Below are 15,698 nucleotides of genomic sequence, written 5' to 3'. Positions count from 1 at the left end.
CAGGAGGCAGAGGCAGGCGGATTTCTGTGAGTTCGAGGCCAGCCTGGTCTACAAGAGCTAGTTCCAGGACAAAAACCAAAAGCTACGGAGAAACCCTATCTCGAAAAATCAAAAAAACAAAACAACAAAACAAAAAAAAACAAAAATAAAAACAAAAAAAAAACAGTTACTCCTCGCACTCGCTGAGGAAGCAAAGGCAGGTGGGCTCTAAGTTCAAGTTCAGCCCAGTCTCGGAGAAAGTTCCAGGAAAGCCAGCTACAAAGAGAAACCTGTCCTGAAAACAAACAACAAAGACAGAATGATGCTGGCATACTCTTATTAGCATTTTCAGTATTCCTTCCAATAACAAGTCATTTTGCACTGTGTGTGAGTATGGGAAACAGTCACGTATACTTAGAGAGGGTTTTAGCTAACAAAGGGTGGCTGAAAGCCTATATATCTATATGTAAATAATGACAAACATATATAATATACACATATATTGTTTTAAAAGAGCCATTGTGAGAGTAGATGCTCCACATCACTTCAATTTCAGCTTAGCTTGAGCATAAAAGTTTACTTTGTGCTGGGCATAGTGGCACATGTTTTTAATTCCAGAACTTGGGAGGCAGAGGCAGGTGGATCTCTGTGGGGTTGAGGTCAGCCTGCTCTACAGAGTAAGTTCCAGAAGAGCCAGAACTACATAGTGAAATCATGTCTTGAAGAAAACAAACAAATAAACAAAAAGATTTTCCTTGTTTTAATCCATGAAAAACAAAGACACATTTTTTCAGCCTGACTCAATCTCTCCTTGGTTTTGACTTTTCTCCATAATACACATTTTTTAAAGGTAGGCTTAAAAAAAAATCCTTTTTTCTGTATTAAATTTTATTTCAAATCCTAAAACAGGTATTTTAGGTACATTGACAAGCTGATTAGTTTTGGGATCTTCCAGCCTCTTTTAACAAGAAACGATATGGCTAAAATCTAGATCCATTGTGCAAGCTGATGTTCAGTTAGAGGACCAAATTTTCTTATTTGGCATGAAGAATGAATCTTTGTTTTTCCTTAAAATGAAGAGAATTACAGGACCAACTATACAGATGATAGTATAAGCTACAAGCCAGCCATTGGGCTCTTCCGGTCTCAGAGTGGACTGGAAGCTATTTAAGCTCCTCTTTCAACCCACTGTCATTGTCTTTGCAATTTAGAAGTAGCGAGTGGATGCTTTTGGAGAAGAACAGATACCTCAGGTTGAGGAGGCCAAAGCAACTCCCATTCGTGGACAGACACTGTCTTGGAGAGGATGTGTGGGTATTCCTCCTTCTCTTTACATGACTTATTCGACTGGGGTGCAGGAGTGTGACTCAGTGTTCTTGCAAAAACTGCAGTCGGGGGAAGGTTACGACGTTAGCAGTTGATCTACAGAAATGCGCTTCATAGTTGGCAGGGATTCATTTCCCATTCATAGCTTGACTGGGACTTCCCAGTTCCTATGACTAAGATTTCCTGTGGAAAAGAAGTGGGGGATATCACTGGGGATACATATGATCGGCAATAACAATGTTAATATGCAGGGGAACGTGAGGGCTGTCTATGGAATCTCTGGGGCTCCGAGGGCTTTCTGCCGGTGTGGTGCACCTTTCAAGAAGATTCTAGTTATCAGAGAACCCAAGAGCAAAAGCACAGCGAGAGAGAATGCAGAAATGGTATTGGTTACATCAACTGGCAACGTGCTAACGAGAACACTGGCAAGCACACAGTAGTCAAATCCTACTATGTCCAGAAAAATCCCTTGTACACTGAGACTTGTGAGGTCAGGATAACTTTAGTTAAGGATTATTCATGTGAAGACTGTAGAGTAAAAGGCTTCTATGTACACAAGCGCTGGAAAATACAACAACTCTTGCTATACAAACCCGAGGGCCTGATTTCCAGCCCCAGCCCCCATATAAAAATGTGGTACAGAGCTGTAACCCCAGTGCTAGGGAGGCAGTGGCCAGGGGACTCCCTGTCCTGTCAGGCTAGCCTCATTGTTGAGCATGCAGTGATAAGTTGTGTTTCAACAGACAAGTTGGGGGGTTACTGAGGGGCGACAACTGAGGTTTATCTCTGGTCTTTATATCTGCACATGAGCATACATGTAGGCTCACACACATGTGAACATATGTGTGTGTGTACGCATACACAGATTTGTTTATGTTCTTACTCACATCGTACTAGAGAAGAAGCTGAAGCTCAGAGGAATTAGGAGACTTGTCAAGGGCTTCCTGTTTACACGTGATAAAAGAGACATACCGGATCTGCCTAATCCCAGACTGCCTAGTCTTCTCATGTTGGGTCCTGAAAGTCAGCTTTATTTAAGGGGAAAAAAAAATATCTTGAGAATTTTTGTGTTGTCTCTGAATGTGACAGGGCAGCTTTTATTCAGAAGGAAACACTCGGTGCTACCCTTGTTCTGTCACTTATAGGATGAATAATTGGGATGGTTCCATATTTTTATGAAATATATATGGTTTTATTAAAAAATAATGGTAAACATTTGCCTTCCACTTGGCAACCGATGCTGTCATCCGTGAGAGGTAGGTTCATATATATCATGATATCTTTGATATCAAAACAAAGATATATGTGATGATTAATATTGATTATGAATTTGAAACCATCAAGAATTACGTAGATGACATCCCTCTGCAGTTGCCTGTGAGGGAACGCATGGATTAGGGCATTACTTTCCTCTCATGGCACTGCCGACTGCACAGACTTCTCTCTTCCTGTCCCCACCTCAGGGTACTCATGTCATAGAAATCACAGTGATGTCCCCAGAAAGTTTGCTGGGCTCTTGTCTTTGTTCTGTACTGAACTAGCTGACGTACAGAGGCGCTGTCTTAGCTCCCACGGTGGCTCCCTCCTTACAGAGCTGACTCAAGTTAACCATGTTTCTTCCGCTATGATTGTGTCATGGCGACCCCTTTACTCTCCTAGATATGCTCTGCATGATAAATTAATCCACTATTTCATTTCTTCCCTTTGCATCTTTCCACTGGAAACCTAAATTGTGTAATGTGAAACTTAGAAAATATTCATCCTGGGGCTGGAGAGATGGCTCAGAGGTTAAGAACATTGCCTGTTCTTCCAAAGGTCCTAAGTTCAATTCCCAGCAACCACATGGTGGCTTACAACCATCTGTAATGGGGTCTGGTGCCTTCTTCTGGTCTGCAGGCATACACATAGACAGAATATTGTATACATAATAAATAAATAAATATTAAGAAAAGAAAATATTCATCCTTAAAGGATTCATTCATTTTTATTTTATGTATGCGATTGTCTTCTCTACGTATTTATACCACACTGACTGTGTGCCTAGTGCTCACCGGAGCCAGAAGAGGGCGCCAGATCCCCTGGGCCTGGCGTTCTGGATGGTGGTGAGCTGCCACGTGAGTGCAGCGTGCTGAAGCAGGGTCCTCTGCAAGAGCAACGAGTGCTCTCAAAGACTGAGCCATCTCTTCCACAGAAAAGCACTTTTTTTTTTTTAAGTAAGTGAAATTTCAAAAAAAGGTAGGGAGACTATATTTGTGGTGGACACAGGTCAGCTTAGGTTTTATTCCTACAGCTTCACGATAGACAGGCACCTATTAAGTCTGTTTTAGATGTGATCGGAGGCAGCTAAAGTACTGAGCTCTTTCAAAATCTAACCTGGTAATCAAACCAAGTACTGGTGCCTGGATTGTCTAATGACTCTGTTCGTTGTCACCATGGAGACAGGGTGAACTTGGTGAATGAGTGCTGATGAGATAAAACCATACCAACAATGGATAATCAATCGACTGTAACCTTGTGATTTAATGAATGAATGCTGCATAGACGTTCCAGAGACCTACTGCCCACTCTTTGGCTTGTGTCCATAGCCTATGACAGCTACGATTCACTGGTAAACTTCACATAGCTTATAGGAGCTATTGAGGAACTTCCCCCATGTCGTTGTAGGATGGCGTCTCAAGCCAGGACCTCTGTATAAGCTATGTTCATGATGATTCTGTCATAAGTGCTGTGTAGAGAAAATCATTTCAGAGGAACAGGTTATTCTTCATGCGAGATGACTCAGCTCTCTGAGGGCGACAGGTACACCGGAGACACTTGCTCATTGCAGCCTCTAATGAGATCACTCAGCTTGCATGCTGCGAGTCTCGGTATTTCCAGGGAGCGGTTTCTTCACCATGGCGCAGACTTGGGTTTTTGTTTTCCTTTGCAAAAAATATCCTTTGGCTTCGGAAGCATGCATCTTAGTATTTCCATTGGCAGGGAGCTCAGGGGTGACAGCATCGGAGGATAAAATAGCACATTCTTTTTGCACTGTTTTGAATTACAGAGGCTTGGTACTTGTTAAAAAATGGAGGGACGGACAACCGAAAGCATGTTTACGAAGGTCTCAACATTTGCTTAGCGAGATCCATCCCACGGTCTGGGAATTCTGGAATGAATGTGTCTAGAAGACAGTTTTAGTTTCAAAGGACTAGTTAATTTACTAAATTTATTCCGTGACCAATCTTTCCTGTAAAGAATCTAGTGTCACTGGCCAAATCTGGTGAACAATACCCCAAGCAGCATTTGAGACTGTGAGTTAGACTGGGAAAGTTGTGTTTATCAGTGGTTCGCATCCAACCTGGGAATGAAAAGTTTGCGAGTATCATATAAATGGGGCCTAGTCAGTGCACCGCATATTAAAATGCCTGCCATCTAATCTCACCTCTGTAGCAGGTATGTTTCCAACCTATGTAATGAAAAGACATATTTCCATCATCATTTTTTTTTTTTTTTGGTGAAGATAGTTTTGTTTCTTATTTTGGCTTCTAGCCTTGGAGGCAATTAATTCATCATAGCAGGGAAGCGTCTTCTGTGGAGATGGGACCTTGTGGTGGCTGCCTTCTTCATAAGGGCAAGCAGAAAGCAGAGAGGGATGCAGACTTGAATCAGAGGTGCCATAGTCCTCAGAGGTGCACACCAAGTAGCCCATGCCTGCCAGCTAAGCCTCACCAAAAGGTAAGGCTTTAAAAAAAGGTTTAAACCTTTAAATCCTTAAAAAGAAAAGGCAGGGGGTTATGTGGCCTCCCCAAATGGCATCTTCAACTGGTGACCAAATGTTCAATCACATGAGTGCTTTTAATTGCAAATGACAATACTGTGTCTAATACATAAAACAGCCAGAGGAAGAAGGAGTCCAAGGGAAACTGAAAACAGAAGCCCTAGGATGGCTTCTGTCAAGAAGCCTTTGGATCCTCTCTTCTCCCTAGCCATGACCTGACTGTGCTGGCTCATTCTATGTCAACTTGACACAAGTCACAGCCATTTAGAAAGAGGAAAACCATGAATGAGAAAATGTCCCCGTCGGATTGGCCCATTGGCAAACTTGTAGTGATTTTTTTTTTTTTCTGTCTGATGATTGACATGGGAAGGTCCAGCTTGCCGTGGGAGATGTCACTCCTGGGCTGGTAGTCTTGGGTGCCGTAAGAAACCAGGCTGAGCAAACCATGAGGAGCAAGCCAGGAAGCAGCACTGCCCGCCGCACCCCGTAGTTTCTGCTTCAGCTTCTGTCTCCAGATTCCTCCCTTTCTTGAGTTTCTGTGCTTATTTCTCTCACTGATGGACTTTTACCTAGAAGTCTAAGATGAAAGATAGTTCCTCCTCAAGTTGCTTTTGGCTATAGTGTTTTATCACAGTCCTAAAAGCACTGAGACACTGGCCATCAGTCATCATCAGACAGGTCATGTGAACTAGGGGGAGGGTAGACCATGACCATTGGGTTTACATTTGTAATCTTTCTTGCTTGGTGAACACCACTAAAAGCAGGCAGGCATTGAAGAGGAGGCAGCACCCAGTGACTTGGGGGGGAACTAGCCTGGGTTATTTTAATGCGACCTCTGCTGTCCCGAGAGGTTTGCAGATTATTGGAGCTTTGGCTTTCAGTTCAAAAACACCCGGAAAGCTTTTACTCTGCGACCTTTTTCATGCCCTATACAAGGAACTTTTGTGAACACAGGAGTTTCTAGTCCCCAGGGCACTTGCACACATGCTGTCTTGGGTACAAGCATTTCAGCAGCTCCTATACGTCATACTGTCCCGACAGCAGGCGGCAAGAAGCAGCAGGATGTTTCAAAGTGTTCCTCAGTAAAAATAATCAGTCAGGAGCCGGCTAGCTGAAGAGGCAAGTAAGGGTGGACCTGGAACCTTCAGAAAGCGGTCCTGTCAAAGTACCCCTTTTCCTGCAGAAAAGGCCCGGTGTGCACACAGATTTTGTTCACTGTCCTTTGGGCATTCGTGGTTCATGTATGAGGCAGTTAAAGGATGCACACCTCATTTCCTGACATTTCTTCTTGAAATGGAGGACACAGGGAACAACAGGAGGAGACCGTGTTAGGGAAGCAAGTGGCTCTTTCACAAGGCGGCAGTCCCTAGCCGTCACTAGGAGTGATGTCCCACTCTAGACGTGGAGGAGACTGTTGGGAGACCCAGCAGGAATGCACTCTGCACCCCTTCTACCATGAAATATGCTGATAATTTTATAAGGGGGGGTAAATTATAAAATGAGAGGCGGCTGTCAGTGAAGTACAGATGAAAAATACAAATCTGAAACCAACACTATATTATTTTAAAAGCCCATCATGGGGAGCTATCGTGAACATTTACATTTGTTCCTAGACATAGAAATTTATTTATTTATTTATTTATTTATTGGCCCTTGATTTCCTTAAAAGGAAGCGAAACCCGTCACATGGCAATAGTCCCCATTCATGGTGACAGCTGTTTCATGTTTTGATTCCTAACGCTTCTCAGGCTCTAAATCACTTTGTTGTCATGGTGCTTTTGTTCTGCCCCTTGACCTAGCCTGGAAATTTTAAAGAACATTTTTTTTTAACTTACTCGAAAAAAAAGTAAAGCTTGCAATTTTCTTTCCTAAATTCAAAGTTCAAAAATAATGAAATTCTGAAAACTTTATGTGTAAAGGACATTTTTATCTGAAATTAAGTAAACAAAATTATAATTAAAATCCATAATGCAAGGCTATTGAATTTTTGTGCTTTCTGAAAACCTAAATTGCTTCTATCTGGGGGAATGAATAGGAGAAGGGGTGGAGAGGGAAGAGACAGGGGAAGGCGAGGGTTGAATCTACTCAAGATATACTTAACACAAAAACATCCTAGTGGAATTTATCACTATGTATGATGAACACAAAGAGTAAAATTTCGTATTAAAAGAGAAACTACCTATCACAGCTTTCATGTCTCATAAATGTATAGACTATTATTTTAGGGGATCATGACCATGGCTGACAAGAACAATTCTGACAACTAGATTCTTGTTTCAAGCTAGCTAACACCCCAGCACCCAGCCACGGCATCATGCCTTTGAGGGAGTTTGTTATCACTCCAAAGGTGTTGAAGGCGGATGCAGCTTCCAGAAGCTACTCTGTGTTTGGTGATAACTTGATGCTTGTGAACGAGCTGAATAATCAAATACCCTAACTCGTTCATAAACATCAAACTGTTTCAGAGACATAGATGTCTAGGAGGCAATGGAATCAAATCTCATGGAGTATAGTTACATACGACATAAAAATGTTTCCATCAGTGGCAGATTATAGGTAATGCTGGTCCTTAATCATAATGGAACTTTAAATTCCCTATCTTAGTGAGAACTTAGGCACTGTTCTGTAGTGCAACACATTGCCCACTCATCTCTGATGATGGTGTAGACAGTCATCTATCCTGTAGGTCCCATGAGCACACAGCACACCTAGTTATGTGTAGTACACACTTGCTGACAAATTGTTAGCCATTTTTGTATTTACTGTAGTGTACTTTTTATTGGTAGAGTGTACTAGTACATACAATGTCACAGGTCTGTAGAGGTCAGCAGTTAAGAGCCCTGGCTGTTCTTTGAAGTACCCATGTTCAGTTCCCAGCACCTACATAGTGCCTCACACCTGTCTATAAATCTAGTTCAAAGGGATCTGATGCCCCCTTCTGGCTTCTTTAGGTACTGCATGCATGTGGTACATATATACACAAAATACCCATACACAAAAATAAAATAAAATAGATGATATCACTCATCAAATTAGTCAAAGGAGCTACACTGACAGCATCCATCTCCTGCCTACTGAGTTCTCAAGGATCCACATGGAGTGATTGGCCTGCATGATCTACCATTTGTTTAGGTCTAATGTATGATGCTATCTAAAGGAAGAAATGGCCCTACTTACATCTCTCAGAATAAATACCTGTCGTTAAAATGACCAATGTCTGTTTATTAGGTGTCTAACAAAGTGCCACCCAACTTTAAGGTTATTGTAGTGTATTTTAATTCTGAAAAGAATGAACTGGAGCTGGAGAGATGGCTCGGTGGTTAAGAGCACTGGCTGCTCTTTCAGGTGAGCTGGGTTCGATTCCCAGAGCCCACGTGGCAGTTCAGCACCATCTGATGTCCTCTCTGGTCTTTCTTAGCACCATGAGGCACATGGCATATAGATGTACATGCAAGCAAAATATCCATACACATGAAAGAAAGTTAAAAAAATCAAAAACTAAATATTATTAGGCAAATAAATGATGACTTATTTCAAGAGCATAGCAAAGAGCAAATGAGAAATAGAAGCACATATTTAATACTGTATAACCGTAGCTGATGTTTATACAGAACTTAGAAAAAAATGGTTTATTTTCTGGGATAATTTCTGTGTTGTATCTACATACTGTTTCTAAACATTCCTTATTGTTGTGTGCATACATGATGTGTGTGCATGCTTGTGTGTGTGCAGGCATGATTGTTGTATGATTAATGAAAATCCAGAGACAGATATTGGGGTTCATCCTGAAGACCGGAAAAGCAAAGCAGCCAGCCACTGACTTGTACCTCTATGTCAGTCTGAAATGGCGATCCTGCCTCTAGGAATCTCAGAATGAGATTGAGCCTGAAACCTGTCTCCTCCCATTTTATAATCCTCCCCAGTGCTGGGATTAAAGGCATGTACTACTACCACCCGGTTCTTATGGCAAACTAGTGTGGCCACTGGGGTTAAAGGTGTTTATCACCACTGCTTGGTTTGTACAGCTGATCAGTGTGGCTGTCTTACTCCCCGATCTTCAGGCAAGCTTTAGTTATTAAAATACAAATTAAATATCCTCACACATGATGTTGCATCTACATGCTGCTTCTAAACTTTCATAATTGCTGTGTGTATATACGCTCTGCATGTGTTGGTGTGTGTAAAGGAATGGGTGTGCCGTGGCAGGCGTGTGGGTCAGAAGACGGTCCAACAGCGTTGCTTCTCTGCTGACACCGTGCTGGTTCCCGGGATCAAACTCAGGTCACCAGGCTCACACGGCAAGTCCCTTTGCCTGCTGTGCCATCTCGCTGGCCCTCCATGCTGGCTTTTTAATTTTGCACTGCACTCTTTGAGCGGATTCTATTATTACAGTATGCGATTATCCATTACCCGGGGAGCTAAATCCATTAGATGCTCACTCTGTGTCACACGCTCCTCTTAGGGCACCGCATGTAGCATCTCATTTAATTTTATAGCCTTATGAGGTATGGGTTTACATTCGTTATTTGACAGGTAAGGCTGGGAGGACCAGAAAGATGACCTGATGTATTACCAGTCACACAGCTGGTAACAAACAAGGACACCAGTTGATCTCTGGCAGTCTGACTTAGGAAGCCCCGCACTCTCTCATTAGGTTGTCCATGGGCTAAGACTTGTGCTCAGTAGTCTCTGTGGCAGTGATGAGGACAAAAACAATGTAACTATGATGGAGACAGCAACTCCACCTAGAACTCTCTTTCCTCCCTCTGAAGTTGAATTCAAATTAATCATGTATGACTTTCCCTAACAGAGAATCATCATTTAGGAAGCAAATTATATATATATATATATATATATAAACATGTATATATGTATAAATATATATAAAAATATGTATATATGTTTATATACATATATAAATATGCATGTATATGTTTATATACATATATAAATACGTATATATATATATGTTTAGATACATAAATGACTAGTCTGAGCCTTCCTGAGCCTTTCTGATGTCTATAATAACCCCCAATTCACTAGGAGGACAGATTTCCATCCCATATCAAAGAGCAACTTTAATGGACGCTGGAAACCAGTGGAGACCATGCAGAAGAAGACCCAGCCACCTGAGGCTTCTGTCAGATTTTGAAATAGGCCAAGGAGACCTAGTAGCCATTGCTAGGCTAGTAGCTCTCCTGGGAAAATTGGGTCTAGAAAAAAATTTCAGGCTTAGGGTTCAATGGAAAGTTCCAGTAAGTCTAGTCTCATCTTGAGCTGTCTGGTCCATGGAACTCTCAGAGATTTTGAATGGACTGATTTTCACATTCACTACACTTTGTGAATCTGGACCCGGAAAGAAACCTGAATCGTGGACATTTAGCATAAGACAGAAAACTTGGAGACCAGCTTGTCTTTCTCTTTATGGTTTGATAAGGGGGGGGAGAATAAACATATCCTGCAGCGTGTCAGTTGTTAAATTGCAACAAAAATCATATTCTTTGGCTCTAATTTCAGACATTTTAGGTGACCTACCAGGAGCAGCTACAGCAGCAGCACCAGCAGAAGCAGCAGGTGTTGTTGGGCCTCTGGTTTCCGGGTGCTGGAGATACAGCCTGTGTTCCTTCATTTTGGGATTGCTGCCTTTTTCTCATTTCAGCTACTTGGGAACCCAGCTGGCTGAAGAAACACAGAAAATAAAAGGTGTGAAAGGCTATCATAAAGGTAACTGGAGGGAAACAATATTAGATACAAGGTTTCAGAAATGGAAAACCCAAAACATTGGAATGCTCTCTTCAAAGAACACTCAGGAACTGGAGAGTGGCCCAGTGGTTAGGATCACTAGTCAGTCTCTTGCAGTGGACCCAGATCAATTCCCAGTACCCACTAGGGGACTTGTAAACAGCTTGTATCTCCAGTTCCATGAGATCTGATGCCCCCCTCTGGCTCCTTTTGGCACTGCACACACATGGTACACATACTCACATTCAGTCAAAATACTCATGCCAGAACCTGGAAACAACCTAAATGCTCCTCGACCAAAGAATGGATAAGGAAAATGTGATACAATTACGCAATGGAGTACTACACAGCTGAAAAAAAAAAAACCAACAACAACGACATCTTGAATTGTGCAGGAAAATGGATGGAGCTAGAAAACATCATTTTGAGTGAGGTAACTCCAGCACAGAAAGACAATTATCATATGTACTCACTCATAAAGTGGTTTTTAAACATAAAGCAATGAAAACCAGTCGACAAATCACAATCCCAGAGAACCTAGACAACAATGAGGACCCTAAGAGAGACGTACACAGATCTAATCTACATGGGAAGTAGAAAATAGAAAAAGACAAGGTCTCTTGAGTAAATTGGAAGCATGGGGACCTTGGGGGAGGGCTGAGGGGAGGGGAGAGGCAGGGAGGGGAGCGAAGAAAAATGTAGAGCTCAATAAAAATCAATAATAAATAAATAAATTTTAAAAACACTCATGCAAACAAAATAAATAAATCCAAAACAATATTTTTAAAAAACTTCCAGAAGAATTAAGTTATAGCATCAAAGAATATATATAGAATGCAGCAAAGACAAAAGGAAAAGACTAAAGCAGAAGAGAGTGGACACAAGCTGAGGGGAAACACAGAGGTCCCAGCACATGCTCAACAATATTTTCAGCCTGAGGAAAGAATGAACAGATTGTCAGGGATGAGATTTTTTAAGGGGAGTTGGCTGGAAACTTTTCAGAAGAAAACAAAACAATCATACCACATGTCGAGCAGGATCCAGCAAACAAAAACAAACCCACACTCACATATAGAGCGAAACCCAGATTTACAAGGCCAAGGGGGATAATGTGGATCTAATGACAGAGAAATAACATTTTGATTGAAAGTAAGTTGTTAACAAACATGGTAATGAAGAGGAATATTATGCTTTCCATATGCTACGAGAGAAAGGACCTGTGGTAATGTTCTATTCAGCTAAACAAAAACTCAGGAGTGGGGACTGTTTCTGACAAACTCAGATATTACCTTAGCCTGCTGGACTTTAGTCATAAGAAAATGAAATCAGAGGAAGGAGCCATGCCATGTTGGTGAGGAAAGCCCTTCTTCCTATGTGTTGCTTTTGTTGGCTAATGAATAAAGAAGCTGGTTTGGCCTGTGATAGGGCAGAGCAGAGCTGGGTGGGAAAAATTAAACTGAATGCTGGGAGAAAGAAGGTGGAGTCAGGAGAAACCATGTAGCCCTGCCAGAGACAGACTCCAGGGATAGAACTTTACCCAGTAAGCCACAGCCACATGATACACAGATTAGTGGAGATGGGTTAGTTTAAGATATAAGAGTTAGCCAGAAATATGCTTAAGCTATTGGCCAAACAGTATTGCAAATAATATAATTTCTGTGTGATTATTTCGGGAGTCTGGGTGGCCAGGAAACAAACTAACATCCTCCAACAACACCACCATGTTAACAACTAAGCATTGAAACTGGTAAAAATATGACACCAGACTGAATGACTGGCTAAGATAGAGCCCCAAGTTTCTTTTTGGAAGAATCAGAATTAAATTTAAAGTTACATAAATTAAGAAAAGGAGACACTGCCCTTCCCTCCTATTGAAACTGATCTTGTAGACATCACAACGTGTCCCCATATCTTTTAATTCAAGACTCATTTTTTTTTCCTTGTTTACTGGACCGTGTTAGGTTGAACGTCAGAATGTCTCAGTAAAACTCACACTGAAACTTAACTGCCCAATGTGATGGCAGAAGGGAAAGCCCTACTGTTGATTGGATCATGGTGGGTCAACCCTTGTGAACTTTCAAATGAACTTCCGATGAGACTGAATTCATCACAAGTGTGAGTTATTTTACGTCAGCTTGTCTACTCCTTCACATATGACTGACTGCTGTCTGTTTTCTGTCTTGTGTTGACTTTGCATGTGACCTATGGAAACTAAACAGGTGTTGGGACCCGGCTTCAAACTCTTCAGCCTCTTAAACCTCAAGGCCCAAAGGGAACTTTTCTTTATACATTGCTGGGCTCCGGATATTCTGTCACAGTGGTGGCATTAATTAAGGCACAGCAGGCCTATTGATAGAATTCATCATTAAAGTGAACTGGACTTATCACCCCCAAATCCACTGAATTCCTGGTCCCTAGTGTGAGGGTGCTGAAAGGCAAGGCTTTCGGGGGTGGTAATCAAGTTAGGGGGATGGTGTCCGTGTGAATAAAATTCCTACCTTTAAATAACAGACCCCAGGGCAATTTTTTTTGCCTTTTTCAATGTGAGGATACTAAGAGAAATCAGGAATTCATCAGAACCTGGCCATACCGGACCCCAAACACTGATTCTCAGCCCTTGAAACCAAGGGCTCTTGTTTATAAACCACGTAGTCCGCGGGCATTTGTCACAGCAGTCCCAGTGTGTAAGGCAGGTGCCGATGACTCTAGGAAGCCCTCTCCCTGTTTGCTTTCCTGGGCGCCCTCTCGCTGTTTTCTCTCTCACTCCCCTCTTGCAGGCCAACACTGGTTCTCTCTTCTCATCCCCTTCATCTTCAAAGTTAGGATCGACACAAAAATCTGCGCTTAAAACAATCCTGCCATTTGTTTGTTCTCAGATACTTTTGGATATCTGTCAGTCAACACATTTTATTATCTCTTTGACTCTTGGGGGAAGGAAAGCAGAAGGAGCTGTTCCCTCTTTCTCAAAGATGCTTGTACCTGTTCCAAACTATGGCTTTCCATCAGGCTATCTGAGCATAGCCCAGGAACCAGGGCAGAGTAGAGCAGAGCTAGTCAAGCAGCCAGTGCACAGTCCCGAATGCTCTCTCACTCCAGCCACATTCAGACATGCTTTATTTAGCCTTTATAATAAATGCCGGGAAGGCCGCGATGGAATCCGGATTAATGGTGGCAGCATCCCTATTCTCTCCTCAAGGCCGAAACAAATTTGTTTGCCAGGAAAACCTACAAATTAGGGACAGTGACCTGGGAGGATTCTTTCTCTGTTTTGTAATATTGTGTCTCTCAGAGAATGTTAAAATTCTTATCTCATTTCCAGCTGTGCATAATTTTGCTCTTCTATTTCTCCTTTTCCTTGAGTTCTCTTTGGATCAGATGCAGTGATCAAAATCCTTTTATAGGTTGAAGACCGAGCCATATAAAACAGGATAAAATTTAAAGGGATAATTTATAAGTTTAAGGATGCTGATTTGGGACCTCAATGCAGCTCCTTGAAACTAGGACAGGAAAGACGCAGCTTCGTAGCAGCACATGAAATGTCTGGGTATCTGGAGGATTATATCAGCCAACTGCATTTTGTTCCGAACAAAACAGATAATGAGAACTGAGAATTCATTAACTGATGAATATTTTCTAAGAGAAGCTGAGGTACATTTTTTTTTCTGGGATGGTTAAATATTATGCTCAGTTCCTGTCACCACCATTTATAAAAGACACCGAAACGTGTTCAGAAAACTAAAAGGAGGACTTAGAAAGAAACTCAGAAATATCTTTTTTAAAGAATTCTATCTTTATAAGAAAGATAAGCATACTCTAGACAAAGAATCATAACCCAGAATTTGAGATGATGGCATGAAGATGAGAATATGGATTTGCTTTGCAAAGACCCCAAGAGCTAGAAGATGGATCAGCAAATCAGAGATACTGAGATTTGTCTCATGGGTGGCATGGGTCTCAAGTGACACCTTCTTGAGCCTTCAATTCAAAGCCAAACATATTTGAAGGAAGTTGACTTCTGGAGGTCAGAAAATCACCAGGATGATAAGACTGAAGCGAAAACCTCCCTTGGCTCTGAGGCCACATGTTCACAGTGCAGTTGCGAGGAAGGCAGAGAAACCCTGTTTACATCAATGTCTACAGTTTCAGGTCATACTGTCAGTGATTAGCAACAAATAGTATTCCTCAAGGTTTTATTCCATCATTTTGTTTTTCAATAATATTGTAAAACTCTTGAAAGGAAGATGTGCATGGTTGTGTGTGTGTGTGTGTGTGATGTGTGTATCTGTATATGAGTGTGTGTGGTATGTGTGTCTGTTTGTGTGTGTGTGATGGGTGTGTCTGTGTGTATATGTCTGTCGGTGTGTGTGCATGTGGTGTGCCTATGTGTGTGTGGTGTGTATGTGTCTCTGTGTGTGGTGGGTATATCTGTGTGTGTGTGGTGTGTATGTGTTTGTGTCTGTGTGTGTGGTGGGTGTCTCTCTCTGTGTGTAGTGTGTATGGGTCTGTCTGTGTGTGTGTGGTGTGTGTGTGGTGTATCTGTGTGTATGTGTGTGGTGTGTATGTGTCTATCTCTGTGTTTGTATAGTGTGTGTGTTTCCTGGAATCACACAGTATTCCCTGTCTGTAGTAGATGCACAATAACTACTGATTACTGATGATGGTAGGTACTGATAATGATAGTGGAAGGTGCTTCCTTCCACTGAGTGTCACAGTGTCTTTTTCTCTAAGGTGGAGATCTGACATTTTCGTACACAGTCCTCTAACTTCAGATAAAGTCCTCATTGGATCTGACTTTGTTCCTCGCCTTTTCTCAGTCTACCTCACTAAGGATGAGTATGAACGTCAGCTATGGGTCTAGACTCAGTCTACCTCACTAAGGATGAGTATGAAC

The 15,698-nt window shown here is 41.9% G+C and overlaps 1 protein-coding gene across 2 annotated transcripts in view; it reads right to left on the bottom strand.

The window, feature by feature from the left end:
• Rgs17 (regulator of G protein signaling 17) overlaps positions 1 to 15,698 on the bottom strand; it is an 89,357-nt gene that overhangs the window by 18,699 nt on the left and 54,960 nt on the right. For both annotated transcript variants that reach the window (XM_013352346.2, XM_026787337.1), the window contains exon 2: positions 10,601 to 10,744. In XM_013352346.2, the coding sequence (XP_013207800.1) occupies positions 10,601 to 10,719 (119 nt within the window). In that variant the 5' untranslated portion in view covers positions 10,720 to 10,744. The remainder of the gene's footprint in view (positions 1 to 10,600; positions 10,745 to 15,698) is intronic.

The sequence above is a fragment of the Microtus ochrogaster genome, linkage group LG9 (genome assembly GCF_000317375.1).
Source record: "Microtus ochrogaster isolate Prairie Vole_2 linkage group LG9, MicOch1.0, whole genome shotgun sequence".
Taxonomy (NCBI): Eukaryota; Metazoa; Chordata; class Mammalia; order Rodentia; family Cricetidae; genus Microtus; species Microtus ochrogaster.
The sequence above is the reverse complement of the archived record's forward strand: the minus strand, read 5'-3'. Positions and strand labels throughout refer to the sequence as shown.